General features: G+C 36.1%; 1 protein-coding gene across 1 annotated transcript in view; it reads right to left on the reverse strand.

The window, feature by feature from the left end:
- Positions 1–197: 197 nt before the first annotated feature.
- LOC108718813 (macrophage mannose receptor 1) overlaps positions 198–24,012 on the reverse strand; it is a 52,375-nt gene continuing 28,560 nt past the window's right edge. Inside the window, exons 15-30 of the mRNA XM_018267290.2 lie at positions 23,656–23,800; positions 23,288–23,329; positions 22,882–23,045; positions 21,019–21,086; positions 19,086–19,186; positions 16,273–16,415; positions 16,048–16,162; positions 15,647–15,813; positions 11,022–11,124; positions 8,573–8,805; positions 8,310–8,475; positions 7,580–7,732; positions 6,519–6,635; positions 4,615–4,782; positions 3,553–3,588; positions 198–1,034 (exon numbers count right to left, since the gene is read on the reverse strand). Of these exons, the coding sequence (XP_018122779.1) occupies positions 793–1,034; positions 3,553–3,588; positions 4,615–4,782; positions 6,519–6,635; positions 7,580–7,732; positions 8,310–8,475; positions 8,573–8,805; positions 11,022–11,124; positions 15,647–15,813; positions 16,048–16,162; positions 16,273–16,415; positions 19,086–19,186; positions 21,019–21,086; positions 22,882–23,045; positions 23,288–23,329; positions 23,656–23,800 (2,163 nt within the window). The 3' untranslated portion in view covers positions 198–792. The remainder of the gene's footprint in view (positions 1,035–3,552; positions 3,589–4,614; positions 4,783–6,518; positions 6,636–7,579; positions 7,733–8,309; positions 8,476–8,572; positions 8,806–11,021; positions 11,125–15,646; positions 15,814–16,047; positions 16,163–16,272; positions 16,416–19,085; positions 19,187–21,018; positions 21,087–22,881; positions 23,046–23,287; positions 23,330–23,655; positions 23,801–24,012) is intronic.

The raw sequence follows: 24,012 nt of genomic DNA on the forward strand, positions 1-24,012 counted from the left end.
TTGCAAGACTAAGACTGTGCACATGCTCAGTGTGGTCTGGGCTGCTTAGGGATCGTCATAAACAAAGCTGCTTGAGTTCTGCATGGCTGGGAAGTAAGGTGGGGGCTCCCCCTGCTGTTCATAAGTATGATTGTTTCCCTGCTCAGCAGTTAGGGACTGTCTGACAATTCCTATCCACAGCAGTAAATGAAGGGAGAATTTCACGATAGGTTTCTTTTTCATTAAAGAAAGATGGGATTTTATTTTTTTGCCTTTACATGCCCTTTAAATACAACAAATTGCAACCTATGATGATGGAGACATAAGTATGGATGCTGAGATGACTATCAATGGAGGGTATTGGGCAAATCCTTTTGGTTACCCTTATGTTCAATTTAAAGATGTAGCGGAATGGGTTAGCAAGTGACCTTGTCAGTTTAGGGGAGTCATTAATAGGAAAGGAACAAACTGCACTAATAGTTTCTAGTCTTGTCTCCTATACTGCTGATGTTAAAGCCTCATATTTCTTCCTAAAGGAGCTGGTGAATGCTGAAGAGTCTCATTGGTTAATGAAATGTTTATAAAAGATGGATCAATAGCTGTGATTGGCTAAGATGCCTTACTTACAAACCATGACATCATTCATAATGGATTTGATTTCATTGCAGTAATATATTGGAAAAGTCTTATGAACTCAGTAAACACAACTGGGAATTCCAAACACTGAACTTATTTTCATTTCATCTGTTAATTCCGTAAACAGCAGCAAAGATTTACCGTCCTTTATACCAAAGATCCCGTTATTTAGCAGCACTAAGAGATGGCGTGTTCGTTTTGCTCAATATTTTCCACAAGAATGTTGGTGTCATGTGTTGCAGGTAAGCGGTCCCCATCAAAATACAATGTATTGTCGAAGCTATTATCCTCTGGTGGTTTGTTCTTCTGTCTTTTACATACATAGTAAACAGCATAGGTTGAACCGGCGCCAACAAGAAGGATAAAAATGATAATTCCGCCAATCTTTCCATGCGTAGGTGCATCTGTTTTAATTTTATCTGTAAAAGAACACAAATTGTCTGTAATTTTATCTGTAAGAGAATATTTGTTAAATCTTTCAGAAAGGACAGTACATTTTTTTCTAAATAATTCTATGGTGCAAAAAATCATCACACTATGGGGCAGATTCACTTAAGGGTGATATTTCGCCAGTGACCGATTCACACATCGCACCAATTTTCCAGGCACAAATTCGCTACTACTATGCTAATTCACTAATATGCAAAGTTGTGTCCTGGGCGCCGAATGCTGGTGACTTTTCGCTAGCGTTACTTCGGCAGTGCGAGAATTTCATAGCAAAGCTGCGCTAGCATTCGTTTGTGCCTAGCGAAAATTCGCTAGTAATCTTGCACTTTGGTCAATTTGCATACGGCGGATAATTTAAAGTGCACGTCTTTATTATAAATGTTGGTGCAAATGCTTGAAGTTACCACTTTTTATAAATGTCCAGGAAACCTTAATAAAGACAAGAGAGTTAATATAATGCCCTACACATGAGCCCACTGTAAAATAAATGTTCCATATGTTATGAAATGTCTGGAGAAAACCGATTACCCTAAAAAAAGTTTAAGTCAGGTCTTTTGCATCCAATCCCGGTTCAGAAAAGGAAAAGTCGGCACACAGGATATGATGTAAGTGACAGAAGATTGAGGAAGGTCCGGCTTCTTTTAAGCACTTTGCCTGGTCTGAGATGGCAAAGTCAACTCTCGCCAAAGAGGTAACATTCAGTAAAATCCACACTTTACTGAATTTGCAGAGTAACGACCTTTCGCCAGAGTGCGAACGAACTCTAGCGACGCTGTCTTTTGCTAGCGAATTGACGCCTGCGCCTGTTAAATATGAATTGGTGATGTCCCTGCGGATGTGATTTCTGCCGTTAGCCTCTTCGCCCTTTAGTAAATCTGCCCCTATAACTATGACGTAGATTGCGTAAAAATATGGGAAAGACTCAATTTTATCCAAATAATCCAAACTTTAAAAAAATATTCCTTTTTCTCTATAATAATAAAATTGTATCTTGTGCTTGATCTAAACTAAGATATAATTAAACAAAACCAGCCACTTGGGTTTATTTAATGTTTAAATGATTTTCTAATATATTTATGGTATGAAGAACTAAATTACAGAAAGAAGAAAACCTCAGATCCTGAGCATTCATGTATAGCTACAGTATTTCCGTATATAGAGTTTTAGGAGGTAGTCTGATCACTACATAATTTGAGAGAGGGTTGCTAGTTTACACTGCAAAATAGAGAGCACACTGTCCCATTATAATCCTCTTAATAATGTGTTTTTTGTGTATTGGTTGATCCATTATATTCTCTAGATGAAGTTATCTCTGTTACATGACTAGTGAGCATCATTTTGTGTAGCAGGTATACAATCTTTCAGCTTTCTTGTAGATAACTAAAGAATGAATCACAATCAAGTGCTTTTAGCACTATTAACATGTTCTGCGCACAACTTTAGTATGAATAGTACATTAGATCATAATACAAGGAGATGGCTCCCAAATTCGACTATCGAGTAAGGGTAAGCAATTCAAAGTTTTAACTTGACTTTTAAGGTCTACCTACACATAGGAACCTTTGTTTTGACATGACATAGCTTACATGGCAGATAACATCTACGACCAAAAAAACATAGGAAAGCCTATGGGGACCTTCCCCATAGGCTAACATTGCACCTCGGTAGGTTTTAGGTGGCGAAGTAGGGGGTCGAAGTTTTTTTTAAAGAGACAGTACTTCGACTATCGAATGGTCGAATTTTCGAACGATTTTTAGTTTGAATCGTTCGATTCGAAGTCGTAGTCAAAGGTCGAAGTAGCCAATTCGATGGTCGAAGTAGCCAAAAATAAAACATTCGAGATTCAACGTTTTTTTATTCTATTCCTTCACTCGAGCAAAGTAAACGTGCCCCTTCGACTTCGAATATCAAAGTTTTTTTCATCTAATTTGGGTATCCTGCGGTCGAAGTAAAATCGTTCTAACGATTAAATGCTTTGAATCGAACGATTTCAGCGATCATTCAAACGACTTTACTTTGACTTCCAAAAACTTAGAAAAATGCTCTAGAAGGTCCCTAAGGGCTAACATAGCACTTCGGCAGGTTTAATTTGGCGAAGTATTGAAGTCAAAGTTTTTTTTTAAAGAGATAGTACTTCGATTATCGAATGGTCGAATATTCGAATGATTTTACTTCGGATCGAATTCGAAATCAAAGTCGTAGTATCCTATTCGATGGTCGAAGTATCCAAAAAATTACTTTGAAGTTCAAATTTTTTAATTCAAAAATTCCCACAAATTAACTTCGACCCTTGATAAATCTGCCCCATGATTATTACATATATATTTATCCAGGTTATACAGCTTGCATGAGTCACCAGTCCTAAATTCTATTGTAAAATATGGTCTAAACGATTAATTTGTGAAACACAACTGAGAATATTTCAATTGAAATATTTAATAAATACACTCTACAATGTATTGCTAATGTTAGGTCCAAACCATACTGTACCTGGATTTTCTGGGGTCTTTTCTGTGGGCTCAGGAACTGTAATATAAAAAATATCCACATTTCTACACAATTTCATTTCAGTTAAAAAACAAGTAATAAATTAAGATCAGATTGGTACTTTAAAAAACCTTGGAATTCAAATCTATATGACATTGTTCTTATTTTATTTGCTAATAAATTACAAATAAAAGTAATATTTACAAATAAAGGTAAGGCATTGTCAGAACAATTTGTGGTGTGTCAGTTAAATGTTAGCTCAACATTTATCAAAATGTTTATTGTAGTAAAACAGTTAAAACCAGGGTTTCCTTTTTTTCTAGAATAGCCATTTGGAACTCTAAAATGCCTACTATAATACTAAAACCAAGATTTCATAAGCCAAAATTGGGCAGCCAGAATGAGTTACGCCAATCAGTCTTTCTTCTTGCTGCACCACATCTGATCCTGCCTTTGCTGTTCATAGTATTTAATCAAAACATTGTTAATATTTGAAAACAAATTTGATATGAATAGACACTAAGGGGCCGATTCACTAATTTAAGATTTTTTAGGGTTGGGCTTTTTGTCATTAAAAACTCAAAAAAATCTATGGGGAAAAAAAGTGCAACTTTTCTGGGATTTATTATACAAAACTGTGACAATTCCGAATCTGAAAATTCTCTACTCTACAGCTACAACCTGTCAAAATCATGTAGAAGTCAATGGCAGATGTCCCATTTACAACTGGAAGATCTGTCTTTGCTTCGTGGTTTTTAAAGGTTTTCAGGTGTTTTGATGCTGCCTTTTGTGCGATAAGTCATAGTTATCATGCGACAAGCCAAAAAAGTCACTGTTTTTCGACACTTTTCTGCAACATTTCCCATTACATTTCCCATTTGTGCTTTTTAGCTTGAATTTGATTGATGACTCTAATACTACTAAAATTCCACTTTAATAAATGATCCTCTAAAACTCAATAAAAACCTACAAATGTAGAAAACCTCGGCTAAATATCATGCCAACCCAAGAAATCGATATGCTCATATGTGTGTGTATTAACATATATTTGCTGTTGATACTTACTTTTCTGGATCTTACAGATATACCCTCTATAAGAAGAACAGTAAAGATTATTCCAGGTTCCCTGTGATGAATACATTTCAACACAGTGCTCATCATTGTGATCAGAAGGTTCCCCATCATTCCAGTTCACGTAGTCAACAGGAGTATTGTCCAACCAGAGCCACTTATCTGAAAATATATGCAAATGTATATACTATGAAAGCAAACACATTCTTTTTCACACTTATTATAATGCCCGTTAGCAAGCACATGTATGGGATCCATTATTAGGAAACCCGTTATCCAGAAAGATCCAAATTACAAAATGGTCATCTCCTATAGACTCCATTTTATCCAAATGATCCAAATTTTTTAAAATGATTTCCTTTTTTTTTCTGTAATAATAAAACAGTACCTGGTACTTAATTCAAACTAAGAAATAATTCATCCTTATTGGAAGCAAAACCAGCCTATTGGGTTTATATCATCAATCCATGATTTTCTAGGCGTTTTAAAGATGTAAATTACAGAAAGATCTGTTAACCGGAACAGAATGTCTTGAATGTCTTAATTTACTGTTGTTTCTTACACATTTTATCAATAGTTATAGCATAGTTGATAGTTTGCTCTTATCTTATGCACTGAAATATTTTGGTTGTTATGGACTGGATTTAACTTTCGAACATACTTGCCCCCATATGTAATAATAGGCACAGTGTTTTCCCAGGTGCAGTAATTCATAGGAACCAATAAGACAGCAGTTGTATTTTTTTCAAGCCCCCTTGCAGATAAAACCTTTGGCCAGAAGCCCCCTCTATAAACGGATTATAATGTTAATCTGGACCAGTAAATACTACCTGCTAATTGTTTTCTATAGGTGACTAGATATGTAGCAAATTTTGTACCTTTTATAACTTAACTATTCTTATTGGATAGAGGTTGGTTTCAGCCCCAATTCAAAAATTGCATATACATAGCCTCACAGACTATTGATGGGCGTATCTCTCCCGTTTTGGTTTGCCGAAAAATTTGTGAATTTCCCGCAAAATTCGCGAAACGGCGAAAAATTTGCAAAAATACGTGAAAACGGAAAGTTCACGGAAAATTCGTGAAATTCTAACGTTTTCATGACAAATGCATGAAATTCGAACGTTTTCACGAAAAAAATCAAGCAATTCGAACATTTTCTCAAAAAAATCTAGAATTTCGAATGTTTTCACGAAAAAATCGTGAAAACTGGAATTGATGACAGCGAATTTATCTGTTGGCGGTGAAACGCGGGAATTTGCCGCAAATTCGTGCCAGGTGAATTTATTCCCCCATCACTATCACAGACCAATTAATCAATTACAATTAATTGAAATTTGACTCTATCCCTAGCCATGTAAAATAAACATTTCACTTTATCTCTAGCCATGTACAATTCATTGCTGCTCTGCGGCTTAAAAATGAGACCTTACATATTGCTAAATTCTTAATAGAACGATATGACATTGTCGCAACAAAATGAGAAAGAAACCAACAAGGGAATAAAAACAATTTATTTACACATTGAACAAGATGCTCATGCTGCAAGGGTTTATGGAGGCTTACTATAAAGCAATAAATCCATCAGCACGCCGATATGTGAATCAATGATTATTTATTCATGCCATTAGCAGAGCGACGTTTCGGGCTATTCCAGCCCTTTATCAAGCTTGATAAAGGGTTGGAATAGCACGAAACGTCGCACTGCTAATGGCATGAATACATAATCATTTAATCATTGATTCACATATCGGAGTGCTGCTGGATTTATTGCTTTACAGTGGAGTTTTTCCTTGGGCAGAGAGGAACACAGCTGTGCACCCGACGCTGCAAAAGGCGATCTAGTGTAAGTGTGGCACCTTATTGATTTGATTTGATTATGGAGGCTTACTACTTACTTTCCACATTCTGGTACATTCCAATCCAAAATGACTTGACCCTGTCCTCCAGTCTCTCAATCTGATGCCATACAAAGTTTGTTTCCAATGAATCTTCAAAGGATGCTAGAGAACCACCTAAGTAAATTATACAACATTTTAAAAAATAATTAACAAACTTAGTATTTTAAACATGCAGTAGCATTTCGGGAGCTGTTTCCACCTTAGGTAATTGCCCCGATTCTGCCCCCGACCCCTCGTGCTCCATGCTTTTTCAACTTTTAGCGTTGGAGCGGGTCCAGGGGGCCTCATTGCTAGTGCAGTGAGTGATATCCCTGCACTAGCAGAGCCGTAGTTCCTTCTTAAAAATGGAAATTCGCTCTTAAAGTTAGCAGAGGCGACTTTTTGCTGCCCCAGGTAACTGGCTGCTCCATGTCGCCTGAGGCAAGGTTCTTGCCTTGACTCATGGCAGGAGCCAAAATAACTAATTTTAATTTATGGGAAAGTTCAGGGACTTATACATAAAGAAAATATGCACTAGTGCACTAAAGTGCAATATGTTATTGGCACATCTAATTCAATCTATTTACTGTATACAGCATGTTTCAGATTTAAGGAAACTGTACAACCTTCTGTGCTCTTAGAAAGAAGTTTTAACTTAAACCATCTCCCTGAATGTGTGAGACAGCAAGTGTATCCAATAAGGGGATTGTGTTGCATTGATTAAGTGAAGATATATATATATATATATATATATATATATATATATATATATATGTATGTATATATATATATATATATATATATATATATATATATATATATATATATATATATATATATATATATATATATATATATATGCTACCCTGCATATATCTAGAATATCCAAATATGCACTGGCTGCCCCAACAGTTGTGAAATTATGGACATTCTAGAGCTGCCCAGTTTCAGGACAAGAAAAACACTTCCTGCTTTCCATTTCATGAATGAAACACACAACACCATTGCATATGTGTAAAGGGATGAAAAGCGTTTTCTATTAACTGGCTGCATCCCTTATTCCAATTTGCATAACTTACCAATTCGAAGACATTCCAATGAAGCCTGATACCAGTTTTTGGTGTATGCTACTTGAACAAGATAGCAGTGACCACGGAAGGGTATCCATGACTTGTCATCTGAATCTGGGGGACACTTTCCAGACATTTGAGGTGGATCAGTGGGAGCAATTGCTGCAAATAGTTAACCAACAGACATCAACCTTCGCTGTAATTAAAACATCAAAACACTTTCTATGTAACGTAAGTGTAAGGGGCAGATTTATTAAGGGTTTTCAATGAAAAAAACAGTTTGCCATGATTTATTTTACTCAACCCTGAAAAATTCATTTTTCAAAAGAGCAAAGACATTTTTTAATGTTTCATTTTAAAATCTGACATGAGGCCAGACATATTGTCAGTTTCCCTACTGCCCCAGTCATGTGACTTGTGCTTTGATAAACGTCAGTCACTCTTTACTGCAAGTTGGAGTGATATCACCCCTCCCTTTCCATCGGAAGATGGATTCATGCAACTCCGCTGGAAGAATCTGTGGCGAGGGGTAAGTATGGAGTATGGGGCATCTCCCTGAGGGGGTAGTTAGCCTGGGGGGGAGGAGGGAGTGCGGTCTACCTGGGGTGGAGGGTACGGATTCAGGGACAGACCCCTAAGGTACTCTTCTATGGTATAATTTGAAAATGTTTCATTGACCACCCCTCTTAATTTAACCAGCTCAACTTTTGTGTGTGTAATGTCTGAAATCAAAACTTACCATCGCTCTGTTTGCAGATGGAGAAATAATTTTCACTGCATGATGACGTCTTCCACTGCCCATCTATATCCATATACACACAAGCAGTTGCCTTCTTAGGTTCATCTGCAGCCCATTTGGTATATCGAAGTTTCCAGTTATCAATCCACTTGTATTGATTACCAGTCTGCCAATTGCACAAGTAACTTCATCGTTACAATTTGAGCAAACAAAGTGATCTGGTAATTGCTCTGGAGATGAAAATCAGTTTACAGTTTACATACCTTGTTGCTGTTAAGGCCAATCCAGAAAGGTTCACGGTATTTCGAGGTATAAACCCTTAAGAAGGAATGGGTGTATTCATCTATAATGCTGACAAGTTCAGCATCTTCTGATTTGCACTTACGCCGCGCTTCATCCCATGACATTTTGGAGTTAACAATTTTAAAGGTTTCGTTACCATACTTGAAAAATTTAAGTGAAGGCGCTATAGTTGGAGAAGCAGGCAAAGCCGGGTCTGTAGATCAGAGAAAAAGGAAAAAACTGTTAGGATTTTATTTCTTGCAAGGATCCCATTCCTCGTCAATTATTTATTCAATAGTATAGTGCCACAAAGTTACCTAGCGTTTTACATTCATTTATAACAAGCAGTTTACAACCTTCTCACAAAAACTTACATCTATATTTATGGCTATGTTACACTTGTGTGACCAATTGGTCCATAGAATAATGGAACATAAGGAAAGGACACCAATGGTCAATTGCCATCGTTCTGCAAACTGATCTAATTGGAAGTAAAGAATAGCTTGTGTCCAATAGGTATGCTGTATATATCATAAAATATAGTACAGACACCTTATAAGGTAATCTGAATACCTTGACATATTTAGGGGCCGATTCACTAAGGGTCGAATATCGAGGGTTAATTAACCCTCGATATTCGACTAGGAATTGAAATCCTTCAACTTCGAATATCGAAGTTGAAGGATTTAGCACAGATAGTTCGATCGAACGATTCGAAGGATTTAAATCCAACGATCGAAGGAATATCCTTCGATCAAAAAACAGTTAGCCAAGCCTATGAGGACCTTCCCCATAGGCTAACATTGACTTCGGTAGCTTTTAGATGGCGAACTAGGGGGTCGAAGTATTTTTTAAAGAGACAGTACTTCGACGATCGAATGGTCGAATAGTCGAACGATTTTTACTTTGAATCCTTCGATTCGAAGTAGCCCATTCGATGGTCGAAGTAGCCCAAAAAAAACTTTGAAATTCAAAGTTTTTTAACTTCGAATCCTTCACTCGCAGTTAGTGAATCGGCCCCTAAATGTAGTTAATTGCACCAACTATGCGCAATATAGACAATAGGCAGCAGGTTCAAAGATATTGAAACTTGGGGGTTACTTATTCAAGTCTGAATGCGAAAAACTTAAAATTTTATACTGTAAAATCTGAATTTTTAGTAAAAAAAAAGATTTATTATACCCCGAGGATGGAAAAAATCTGAATCCAAAAATCCGACATCTCAGACCTGCCAAGGCTGTATATAAGCCAATGGGAGAAGTCCCAAAGATATCATGTTCTCCACTGGGTTTCGTGCAATAATCCAAAGATTTTGTGGGTTTCGGGCAAAAATGCGAAATCAGAAAAATTAGTACAATTTCAAATTGTTGTATGCTTTTCCCAATTTTTTTCACAATTTTTACCCGAACTGGAATTTTTCAGGAAAATATATTGATAAATAAGGGGAAATAACCCATTCGGATTTGGTAGGAGTATATTTCAGAAACTAATTTTGATAAATAATCCCCTTGGAGTCTCAGAGGTCCCAAGGAGAGATATTCATGCTGCTCTAATACCATGAAATCATAGTGAAGTGAAAAAACTCAATGTTTAGGAGCTAAGGCTTGTTGGGGTGTAGCCAGGTCAAGAAACGAAGATGGAATTCATACCTCACTGGAATGTAACAGCTGATATAACAAGAGACATTCCATAGTCTGCTTGCCATCTGGCCATTATAAAGCACTGGCCTTCAAAGCATAATCATAGTGAGCAAATATCAAGTGACAGTTATTAAACTGTCATACAGTGAGGAAACTTATGGTCTATTACATTTCACAGGAATGTCAACCATCTAGCAGAGACCTGAAAGAAGAAAGTGCACTACTTACACTACTTTTTTTTGAGGGCAGAATAAAAGATAAAACAATTTTGGCATTGACACAGGTTTTGAGAAAAAGAATTGCTTTATCCTGATCCGTCCTACCGTGAGTAAAAAAAAAAGAAAATGCATTTTAAATTAAGCAATGCCCTTCATTTTTTTGGGATAGTTTTAAACCTAGTTGCTATTTATTATGAAGTAATAGAGCTATTGAACTGGTTATCCAGAATGCTTGGGACCTGGAGTTTCAGGACAAGAGGTCTTGGATCTTCATACCTTAAGTAGGCCACACAATTCATACAAACATTAAATAAACCCAGTAGGATTGTTTTGCCTCCAATAAGGATTCATTATATCTTAGTTGGGATCAAGTACAATAAAGTATTGTTTTATTATTACAGAGAAAAAGGAAATCATTTTTTGATTAAATGGAGTCAATAGAAGGTGGCCGCCCCTTAAAATCGTGTAGTCTAGAGGCATGGGGGGGGTCCCTTTCTTCAGTGCAGTTAAGTACACTATAATAACTGTACATTTAGGATTAGTGTGAGGTTTAATTAATAAATTGAACATACTCTTGTCTGTTTGACAGATGTATCCTCGGCTGAGCGAACAGTCTTCCTCTAACCATGATCCTGCATCCAAAGCAGAGCCTCGCTTTACAGAAACACAATCAACCTATGAGACAAAAAAATGGAATAGAAATCGAAAGATCAAATCACAAGAAACTTTTGTTTTTACAGATATAAAATTAAGACCAGTTCATCAATGAATTATAGATAAAATATCAGGGAAGTATAAATACGTTGTGAATATGAAAGTTTGGATGACCTACAGATTCATTTAATGAGCCTATCATTTTGAGTTATACTGTTCTACAGGTTACACCATTAACCCTATGGACTAAAATTGCTACAAATTCAGTCGACTAATTTGAAAAGACGCAATAAGATTGTTGCAGTGCTTGAGAAATTAACACAACAGTTAGTGGAAAATCCAGATGTTTTGCAAAATGCATTTTTTGTGATTTTTGGGCAACTGAGTTGTCAAGGAAAATAAATGGTTCATTGGAATATGCATATATTCTACTTCAATTTGTGGCCTAGTTGCCAACAATTGAATTTCATAAATTATGTGTTGACAAACCTGCTAGTAAGAGATGCAAACAGATCTGTAGTAATAAAACAGTCCTTTGCACTTGATCCTAACTAGGATATAATTATTCCTTACTGGAGGCAAAACAATCCTTTTGGTTTTAATTACTATTTAAATAATTTTTTTTAGCAGAATTAAGGTATAGAGATCCAAATTACGAAAGCTCCCTTATCCAGAAAACCCAAGGTCCCAAGCACTCTGGATAACAGGTGCCATAACTGCATAATAAATAAAGTACCCCCTGTTATAAAATATTAGGATATTTAGGGGGTTATTTATCAACGGTTGAGTTGTGTTCTCCCGACAAATGTGAGTTTTTTTAGGTCCAAAACTTGATGTTTCGGGTTAAAAAAAGGATAATTTTTCACGGCCTTTAAATAAACTCTTTTTTTTAGGGTTTTTGTAAAAATTTTTTAAAAAACTCTTATTATTCAAGATTTATTATACCCAGAAGTTGGAACTAGCCAGGGCCGGATTTACATAGCAGGCACCCCTAGGCCCACTGCCGTTTGTCGCCCCTGTCCCCTCCACTTTATTCGTGCAAATTTTCATGAAAATTGTATTTCTTGCGCATCCCCAATGTCAGTGGCCGAGGTTCCTTCAGCCATTTGAAGATAGTTAATTGCCTTCATGATGTTTGAGGGTTTTTTTGGTGGGTTTCTCTTGAAAACATAATTAATTCGAGCTTAGTGTTATTTCCCTTGGAAAACTCGATTAATTAGAGTTTTCGGGTTGTTCACTGATTCAATTTTTTTCCATTTGACATTTTTCTTAAATTAGAAAAAAATCGAGTTTGTGAGTTCATTTAAGGTATAAAAACTCTAAAATTTGACCATGGATAAATAACCCCCTAAAAGCCTTTCACGTTGTGCCTGTATGTGGTCATGGAACTCCTTGATGACTTATGATATCCTTATATTTTACAATAGGGGGTACATAATCACCTTATTCTTTATGGTATGTTGACCTGTAAACTCAATAGGCTGCTTTAAACAGGTGGATGTTTAGAGAGTGTTAGGGCATAATAATAAAAATCCGTTATGGAAAGAAGAAAGTTGACCAAACTCGTGCAACTTTTTTTCTCGAATGTTAGCTTATTTAAGAAAAAACACGACAAAAATTTCCCACTCGCGTTTTTCTCTGACAAAAAGGTGTGTCAGTGAGAATCTCATTGTCCCATTTATTTGTTTAGTCTTAATCCAGCTCTTTTTTTTCATTGCGTTTTTTCTCGAATCATGAAAAAAACTAAAACTTTATTTTGATAAATCAGCTCCTTAGAGGGTTATTTACTAAAACTCGAATTTATCTCATATTTGTTATATATTTTTTTTTTATTAAACCAAGCTCGACCAAACTCCCATCGACAATTTTATATTATTTATTAATAAAAGATCTTGCTCATTTCTTTAATGAAAAAATCGATCTCATTAGGCTGAGAATACCGTCCGACAAGAATCTCAGACTAACGTGTATTCCACTCACATGCACTTTGCACTCCTTCACCCCTGCAACACTAGATAAAGTTAGCAAACTTCTAGCCTGCTCAAAACCCACAACCTGTTCCCTTGACTCCATACCCTCGCGCCTCCTCTATTCAATCTCTGATACACTCTCTCCTGCACTTACCCACCTATTTAATCTTTCACTCTCTACTGGTACTTTTCCATCATTATACAAACAAGCACTAATCACTCCTATCCTCAAAAAACCTTCCCTTGATCCCAGCTCTCCCGCTAACTATCGTCCGGTTTCCCTTCTTCCATTCGCATCCAAATTACTAGAAAGGCTGGTTTACAAACACCTGATCCAGCATCTCACTCACAACTCCCTTCTTGACCTCCTACAGTCTTGCTTCCGCTCATCACACTCAAATCAAACTGCAATCACCAAAGTAACCAATGATCTTCTACTGGCAAAGTCTAAAGGTCACTATTCCATTCTAATCCTTCTAGATCTCTCTGCAGCCTTTGACACAGTTGACCACACACTCCTCCTTGACATTCTACACTCAGCTGGCATTCGGGACACTGCTCTTTCATGGTTTACATCTTACCTGTCTGACCGTTCCTTTAAAGTTGCCTTCTCTAACTCTACTTCTACTACATTCCTTCTCTCTGTCGGAGTTCCTCAATGCTCTGTTCTAGGCCCCCTGCTGTTCTTGTTTTATACAACTTCGCTAGGAAAACTTATTCAGTCATTTGGACTTCAGTACCACCTTTATGCTGATCACACCCAACTCTACTTGTCTACTCCTGATCTTTCTAATTCTGTCCTTTTCAAGTTACAGATTGTCTCTCTGCTGTCTCCTCCTGGATGTCACAGAACCACCTGAAACTGAACCTCTCAAAAACAGAACTCATTATATTTTCCCCAAGATCTTCCCTTGTCCCTCAGATATCACTCACAGTAAACAACACCACCTTTCATTCCACCACACAGGCACGCTGCCTAGGAGTTATCTTAGACTCGCATCTGTCTTTTTCTACACACATTCAAACACTTGCAAAATCTTGTCATATTCAACTGCGCAACATTGCTCGAATACGACCATATCTCAGTTCAGAATCAACTAAAACACTGATTCAGTCTCTCATCATCTCCCGCCTTGATTACTGCAACTTACTCCTAGCAGGTATTCCAACAAGTCACCTTTCACAACTCCAATCTGTTCTAAATGCGGCTGCTAGACTCAATCATCTATCTCACCGCTAAACATCAGCTGCTCCCATATGCATGTCCATTCACTGGCTCCCAATCTCCTCTAGAATCAAATTAAAATTACTAACACAAAATTCAAGGCCCTTAATAATGAAGCAGCCCCTCCCTATATTTCATCTCTGATCTCCAAATACACTGCTTCACGAAACCTTCACTCTGCTTCTGATCTTCGCCTCGCTTCTCCTCTCATCACTTCTGCCCATTCTCGTCTACTTCTCTCGGGCTTCTGCTTTTCTCTGGAACTCTCTGCCTCGAGCTGTCAGACTTTTTCCTTCTTTCCAAACTTTCAAGCACTTCTTAAAAACCCACCTGTTTAAAGAAGCTTATTCAATGTACCTTAATTAATCAATCATTGTTGTATCATAAATCACAAATTGTTTCTAAAATCCTAATGTCTCAATTGTACCCTAACCTTTAGTTTGTAAACTCTCGCATGTAGGGCCCTCTAATCCTATTGTACTCTGTAACCCTTGTTTGTTATCCTCCATTTATTCCCTGTTTGTTATAACTAAGGTAAAGCACTGCGTATCTTGTCGGTGCTATATAAATAAATGATGATGATGATGATGATGATGAAATAACTTGAAAAAGTTGGGAAAAAATCGATAAAACCGAGCAACACCCAAATCACTCTATTTTTATGGGTTATCACCCAAAAACTCTGAGTTTTTTTGGTTATTGGACGAAACCCAGCAAGGATCATGATATTTTCAAGTTGTAACATTGTAAAATGGACGTCTCCCATTGACTTATACATGACCTCAATAAGTTTGAGATGGACGATTTTCAGATTTTCAGACTTTTTGCAGCTTCAGTGTATAATAAATCTCAAAAATGTGAGGTTTTTCCCCACAAAAAAATCTAGTTTTTGCCCAAGAAACCCAGACTGTATACAATCGTGGTTTAGTAAATAACATCCTTAATTTTCAAATGAAAGGGGAAAGATATTCTGCAGACAGGAAGGCGATATTATTATTATTATTATAGACATACAACAGGGGAATAAAGGTGAAGGTTATAAGCAGAGTATAGGGAGTATCAGATTCAAAATGTAGGAAGGAGTTTTATTTTTTTCTGCCTTGAATGTGAGTATTCAATAGTTTGAAAACAAATTGAAAGGAAATCAGGAGCCCATTTCCTGTTAAGTACAAGGCTTCATTGTGGTCCTGTAAGCTGCTTTGTGCTCCTTTAAAAAAGCCCAGCTTTCACCTTCCACGGGTGGAGAAGCATTTTTCTTGAACTTCTAAAAGATGCCCTTAGCAGCACATTTACCTTTTCCCCCCTCTATTTTTCCTAACTTGAAAGAAAAAAACCTCAAAGTACCCACAGCATCATCAGATGAGTAATATCGACTCCCTGTTGGGTGACCTTTGGCCCAGTTCGTATAATAGACTCCTCTTCCATCAGTCCAGAGGAACCGATGCTCTTCATTTTTATCATTCATTCCAATCCAGACATCGACATTTAGATCTTTTAAATTGTAGACCAAGAAAGCTGCAGCAAAATAAACATAATATAGTTAATAAAAAGTGACGCAAGATATTGGATAAAACACTGGATGAAAACCTAACTTTTCATTTGCCATGAGATGACTGGCTGGACAGTGGTCTTCTATATTTGCCCCACTACCATGTGCATACGCAGCAATTCTTAAGCATTATACATGATACCATTGGCAACATGATACCAAACAGTGCATAAAATCCATTTTCGGCAAAGGTGACTTACCCTGTACTAATTCATTTTCCACTGCAGCAAGATTGCCTTTAAATTTCATGCATGCTTTGCGTGCCGTGTCCCAGTCTGTCACTTCACTCTTTTCTTTCCCAAATATTTTATAGCACTTAAAAGAGAGTACAGGTTTAATATTATCATTATTGAATCAGGGAGCTAGTTTAGTTATATAATAGTGTTCAAATGCATTGATTAGCTTTCATTGCTAGTCTTCATTACCCTTTTCCCAAATGCCATCCAGTCTGAAGGGCATCCTCCTTCTGGGGAAGGTGGAGTTGGAGCAAATGTTACATTAATAGAACTGTTTCTCCTTTCACAAATGTATGGATTGGGATACCCACAGTTTATGTCATTCCAAAAGCCTTAAGGGAAAACACAGGAAATAAATTGGTTTCACAAATACTTAGGAACATCGACATACTCTGAGTTTGAATTTCAAAGGCATTAATAAAATATTGGGCATATAGGACCATTTCCTGCAAACGATACATGGAAATTTTTCTAGTTCTGTGCATCATATATATATATCTATATCTATATCTACTGTATATATATATATATATATATATATATATATATATATATATATATATATATATATATATTTATATAAATATATATATGTAAGCTTCAAATGACCAGCAACTCCAGGAATTTCTGTGAAAAGTTTTTTATGTGGTTATTCATGTGCAGTACATATGTATATATATATATATATATATATATATATATAGGTTCCCATGGTTCCAGCACTCCAACTCTGAGGTATAATATACCCAGGTGCTATTCCATGCCAAATATTCAGTAATCCACAGAATTAGGAATGCACACTGGGGTTTTAAAAGCATGAACAAATATAGATAAACAAAGTTTAAAACCCCAATTGTGAATAGACGCAGTGTGATATCTGTTCATAATAAAGGGAAAGCTAACTTTCATATTAAGTGGGATATAAAGAGTTCATATAATAAATAATGATCATGTTGTATTTGCTTTAAATGCCATTTCACCACATTGCAAAATAATGTTTTTAAATCTTGGAGTTTTTTTCCTAGCTCAAAAAAGATTCTCTGTATTTAATGTCTGATCACTATTAAAGAATGTCTATTAATGGGTCGTTCTGAAGCCAGAAGCATCAGGAAAACCATGCCTCTCTATGTTTGGCGAGTTTGCCAAAGGAGATGATATTTATCTGATTTGGCAGTTCATGTGGTTGGTCATAAAAGGGACTAATCTGATCATCTGGACCCCAGGCCAATAAAATCAGGTTGTCATAGGGGTTTATGCAGGGTCACTGTGAGAGAACCATGTCAATGTTCTGATGTGGTCATTGTCCAACAGGAATTTAAACCTGCCAAACAGACATTTGGCCAATGTATAGTTAATTATATTGGTCAAAGCTGCCATCAGTTTGCCCCCATACACAGTCCAATAAACTGCAAACTCAGTCTGGTCTGTATGACCACCTTAACACTAACAGTTTCATACAGGTCCACAAAAGTAACCTTAAGGATGAGTATATTTTCCCCTCCTGCTCCTTATGCTCTGCCAGGTTAAATACATGGGGCTGCTGGTGCTCTTGTAACCTTTAAACACAAGGTATTGAATACTTTCTTTTAATCAGCTCCACTTTGAGTGACTTCTCTTTCCTTTCAAACAGCTCAGTTGCAGCACAATCTTAGTTTCACACCTTTTCCTGACATAGGCTGTTGTCCCTTACTCTATGACTGCCAAAATGGCCACCACACTTCCTGTTCCTGTTCTCTTTATTCACTTTTCAATACCAACAATTTTATACTTCACAGTTTACAGTGAAGGGCTTGCTGCCACCTAGTGCCCAAACTAATTATACATTAACCATTACTTAGGGGCAGATTTATCAAAGGTTGAGGTGAATTTTCGAATGAAAAAATTAAAATTTCGAAGCTATGTTTTGTGTGCTTTGACTAGGGAATAGTCCAAATTGGATTTGAATTTGTAAAAAATTTAAAAATTCAAATATCGAAATTTATCATGTACTGTCTCTTTAAAAATTTGACTTTGACCATTCGCCATCTAAAACCTGCCAAATTGCTGTTTTCGCCTATGGGGGACCTCCTAGAACCTATTTGGAGTCAATTGGTAGATTTTGAAAAATCTAAAAAAAATTTGGGAAAAACTTTGAATTGAATTCGATCGAATGAGCTATTCCTTTGATTCAAAACTATTCCAATACTGCCGAATACGGAAAATGGATCGAAAATGGACCTATTCGACCAAAAAAAACCTTCAACTTTATTTCGTTTAGTCTTTTTGAATTCAAATTTCGAAGTTTTTTCAATTCAAAATTCGACCCTTGAAAAATATGCCCTGTAAAAATTCGCATTTCAACCCCTTACACTCTGTTACTTTTGGAAAGTGCTTTGAACTGGAAGTGCTGCATAAAGTAATATTCTAGAGCCATGAAGTATTTTAGTGATGTAATAAAAGACATGTCAATACTTCAGTAGTATTTTCTTACTCTCATTCTAAAATAAAATATGTTTCTAATATAGATAGTTAGCTAAAAACATAATCATAAAGGCTGGAGTGACAATATGTCTTTCTTAACAGAACAGAACTTCCTGCTTTTCAACTCTCTATTGACCTTATAGCCAGTGACTATAAGGGGGCCATATGGGACATAACTGTTCAGTGAGTTTGCAATTGATTATTAGCAAACAGTTATGACCCTTGTGGCCTCCCCTCAAGGGAGCCTGGTAACCAATCAGTGGAAACTAAAAGAGCTGCACAGCAGGAAGTAGTGTTCTGGCTATTATGTTAGACATCCAGTCACTCCAACCTTTATAAATTACATATTTGACTAACTAACTATATTGAAAACATTTTTTATTTTACACAGCCTATTTATCAAGTTATTATTTTTATACTGAACTGAACCTTTAATGAACCCTTTATGTCCATAATGCAATTGAAAGACTATTTTAAAAATGATCACTGAATCATGATTTAAACACATGGTTCACACTGCAGCCAGAGGTCAGAATACTCACCCAAATTCTTGTACATTACAACACAGTTCTCATCATTATTTGCAAAGTTGGGTTCATAACTTGCCCAGGCTACAAAGTCCATAACAGATCCATCCATCCACCTGAACAAAAGAACAAAATACCTCCAATGACATCTCATTAGGACTTGTAGAACAGGCAGTAAAGATACAGACAAAATGCAAAATGTCTTCATTTCATGGGTTATTTAACTCTGTGACCTAAATTTAGTAATTACTAAAATAAAAAAAAGGGTCAAGTGACAGGTAAATCAACACTTAAGCGTAGTCACCGCTTTATTTTTATTTAACCTACTCAAAAAAGGTTTCAGTTTACCCAGACAAATGGGTAACTAGAAAAGCAGATGGCTAGTATAGTATATAGGTAATAGCGATGGGCAAATTTGTCCAGTTTAGATTTGCCGAAAAGTTTGTGAATTTCCTGCGAAATTTGCGAAAAATTTGTGAAACAAATTGAAGTCAAAATTATTTTGATGACCGACAATTTAGTCAATTTTTATACACGACCTATTTTGGCCATTAAAGTCAATGGGTGTCCTAATAATTTTGACACGCAACTATTCTGATGTGCAAATTTTCATCGCAGTTTCGCAAACGCAGAGATTCGCGGCAAATTTGCACCTGGCAAACTTATTTACTAAAAAGTAGATAAATCGGTAGATTAAACTAAAGAGAAAACTCAGCATATCGATTATTTCAGCAGAAAAAAAGGTGCGATAGTTTGTACAAATATCCAAAAGAAGGCAAATCCATGTATGGGCCTTGGGTGTCTCCATGAAAAACTATATCACAGAATTTATGGTTTCAATACATCACATAAGGATAATATGGCCACAAACTGACTTTTTTTTGTTTTTTTAAAGAAAGTTAAACTAATTAGTGATGGGCGAAAAATTCGCCCATCGCGGTGGATTTTTCACTGGATAATTTTCCGTTTCATTTCGTGAATTTATTCGAAACGCGAAAATTCACCTCAAATGCCCGTCTGGCGAATTTATTCGCCCATCAAAAAAATGAATAAACTTCAGTCAATATTTTGGCCAAATCAATGAAATGCATAGCCAGATGGGTAGAAACCACTTGATCTGCTTGCCAATGAAGACTGGTGTGAAGACGTCAATGAATCACAGACATGTTTCTTTAGCTATTTTTAAATTTACCAGTGTATTTTACCATATATGAAGAATGCAAGTGCAGTATGCCAAATGCAATTTTGGACACTATTTTCCATGTTCTAGCATATTTGTGGATACACATGGATTAAGGCTCAGCCCAACTGTGCTTGATGCCTTAAAGTTGAGGCTAAATTTGTAAATGAGCTCTATGGTGTGTTCTGCAAAAGTGTAACTTGTACTTAAGGCCATTGCTCAATTACCAGCTCAGTTACCTGTTAGTTCTGATCCCCCCATTTGCTAATGTGTCCATGTCAGGAGCTAATTTAATTTTACTCAGCACTGTATATGTAAATATTTATGTATGTATAACTTTATTAATAAAGAGCTACTAGGATGCGCAGCACTGTACAATTATACAGTAGTGATGGCCGAATTTATTCACCAGGCGCGAATTCGCAGGAAATTGCCACGATTCGCCTCCGGTGAATAAATTCGGAAAACCGATGCGAAAATTCAAACGGACGCCGGCGTAAAAACCGATCGCCGACGGCAAAACCGAGACGCTGGCGCCATTTTGCGAATTTTTTGCCGTTTTGCGAATTTCGCGGGAAATTCGCAAATTTTTCGGCGAAGCAAAACGCCCCAAATTCACCCATCACTATTATATAGTATGTGAAGACACTCTGAAGGGTTTCAGAGAGTGTAAGAAGTGGCAAGATAGAAAGGTTTAAATGTAAGTAATCATGCTGATAATTTCAACATAGTGAAATTTGTGATAAAATACAAGATCAACACACTTACCTAAATTCTTTGTCGAGTCCAAGCGTTAATCCAATGAAATATGAACTTTCCTTTGCATTTTTTAATATCTTAAAGAGAAACAAAAAAGCTAAAAAAATTTGTTTTTCGGACAATTCCTAGCAAAAAAAACCCAGAAAACCTATAAAAGTAGGAATTGATTTAAAATGGCCCAATAGGAGCAGTGCGGCTCCCATTAACTTCTACAGGACCTTGACTGCTTTTTTTTTTTTTTTTTTTTAATTTTTGATTTTTTTATTGAGGTTCAACAGAAAACAGAAATCCAGCATAGCATATAATCACAATAACCAAGAGTATATTGTACATTATCCTTCGCATTGAAACATTCTTGACTGCTTTTTTACCTGGCAAAGTTTTTTTTTAGAGAAAAGAGAAAAAAACATTAGTGGGGTTATTTATCAAAGGTCGAATGTGAATCCTTTTAAACACTAATAAATTCGATTTAATTCACAATTCGAATGGTATATTATTCATGAAAAAATTTGAACATCTAAATTTGAGTGAATAGTTTTGACTTGAAAACTCGAATAGGCATCTTTTGCTTTTTTTTAAACGCACATCAAATTTTTTTCGACACGCGTCACTTTTTTTGACGAGCTGCATTTTTTTCTCCAATTGGCGTTTATGAGGGCAACATATTCGCATGCGAAACCTGGCAAAAATTTGGCTCAGCACTACTATTAACATCTTCAAATAGTTAAAGGGACCTCTGCCATTGACTTCAACATAAACTCTGCAAGTTTTCAGTGGCAAATATTCAAATTAGAACTATTTCCAGGGTCGAGGTCTGATAAATCTCACATTCTTATTCAAATTTGAGTTGGTGCTTTTAAATTTGAAAATTCAAATTTACTATTCGAACCTTAGCGAATCTGCCCGAGATTTGTGAAAAAAAGGAAATACAAACATTAGTTCATAGGTCCCATATTATATACAGTGTCGGACTGGCCCACCGGGATACCAGGAAAACTCCCGTTGGGCCAAGGTGTCAGTGGGCCCTCATACTTCTAAATTTTTGGCCTATTTCATGGCCATTCCCTATTCTATGAGGCTAGATAGATGGAATAATAGAATATAGTGTGTTAAGAAAACAGACTAGGAGAATAGAGGTTGATTGAGGAGATGAAGAATATTAGTACTGAGAGTGGGCCCCTGGTCTAAGGTTTCTTGGTGGGCCCCTGGTGTCCCAGTCCAACACTGATTATATAGTGAATAAAGTACCCCCTCTAAGGATATTATAAGTTACCGAGGAGTTTCATGACCATATAAAAACACGACGCCGAAGACCAAGTCAAGGAACTCCGAGGTCAATTCAGATAGCCTCATATTTTGCAACATGGGGTACTTTATTTATTATAATACACAAGTTTTAGTGAGTCATGTGACAAAAATGATATCACTACTCACCTTTTATAACTGATGACATCACTAGTCACCGTTTATAAGGATATAATTTACAAAATATTGATGGCTTTTGTGTATTATATAGTGAATAAAGTACCCCCTCTTGTAAAATATAAGGATATTATAAGTTACCGAGGAGTTTCACGACCATATAAAAACACGAGGCCTAAGGCAGAGTGTTTTTATACAGGTCATGGAACTCCGAGGTAACTTCTAATATCCTCATATTTTACAACTGGGGGTACTTTATTTATTATAATACACAAAGTTTAGTGAGTCATGTGGCAGAAATTACATCACTACTCACCGTTTATAACTGATGACATCACTACTCACCGTTTATAAGGATATGATTTACAAGATATTCATGGCTTTTGTGTATTATAATAAAATATTTTCAAATCATACAAAAAGTATCCTCTTTCTTCATTTGTTACTTACATATCTCCACAGAAATCGTCTTTCAATCTCATCATTGATGACAACAAGATCACCAAAATTTTTCTTGCAAAACTCCCTTGCTTTATCCATGGCCACAACCTCCGTACTGATAAAATACTGGGTGTCTTTATTTGCAATCCAACCATCACTTGTCAATTCATACTCTATGATTAAACAATCATTATTTAATAACATCCAGCATCATATACTATATTTATTGTCATTTATTGACATATATCACCAGCCAATCAAACCAGCCATATCAACAGCCAATTGAAAATGTATGTATTATATAAAGGTTCATTACAAAGCAGTGCTGCATTTGTGGAGTCATTGCAGTAAAATAAAACACAGCTTTTAGAAACATTGTTTTTAACTTTATAAAAGGGTAGAATTATGCATTTACCTGGAACAGCAGATTTTGTTGGTTCAGGATTTAAAGGTGCACCTTAAAATAAAATATGGAGATTGAAACAAAAATGTTGTTATGTTCCATATCCATTATACATATATATTTCATTTGTTTTTACATTTACGTAGAAGCCTATACACTACATGGGCCTGATTGTAGATCGACCTCACCTAAAATGAGAGTGAGTGCTCTAAAATGTTTTTGTTCTCTTACGTCACAATATTGTATCTTAATAGTTTGTCAAAAAAATGGTTCTAACTTTTTTTAAAAGTAAAATAGAGTTAACGATCAATGATGATATGTTTATTATTTATTATATAGTCTGTGCAATGAAGTGTCAGAAATAGGATTCAGCACAATACCTTTTTTGAGCTCACAAATCCAGTCGGCGGAGCTTTCGCAGTGCCTGTCATTCCATGACAAACGATAACTAATGTGCAATTCTCCGCAAAACTCTATGCCTTGGTGATTGTTGGGTTCCCCATATGCCCAGTTTTCATAAGACAACTAATATAAAGCATAAGATAGATGTAAATGTATTTATTGCAATAAAAGACAAACATGTTTGGAATAGTTTGATACGAAAAAACTATTTCTAATAAAGGGGGTTAATGGTATTGATGCTTTAATTACAGCTTTTCTCCGTGATGGCAATTAGCGAACAAATTCAGCTTCTACTGCTGTTAATATATGAGCCTTTAGTTTCTCTGCTAAAGCAG

This window comes from Xenopus laevis, chromosome 6L, assembly GCF_017654675.1.
Source record: "Xenopus laevis strain J_2021 chromosome 6L, Xenopus_laevis_v10.1, whole genome shotgun sequence".
In the NCBI taxonomy this organism is placed as follows: Eukaryota; Metazoa; Chordata; class Amphibia; order Anura; family Pipidae; genus Xenopus; species Xenopus laevis.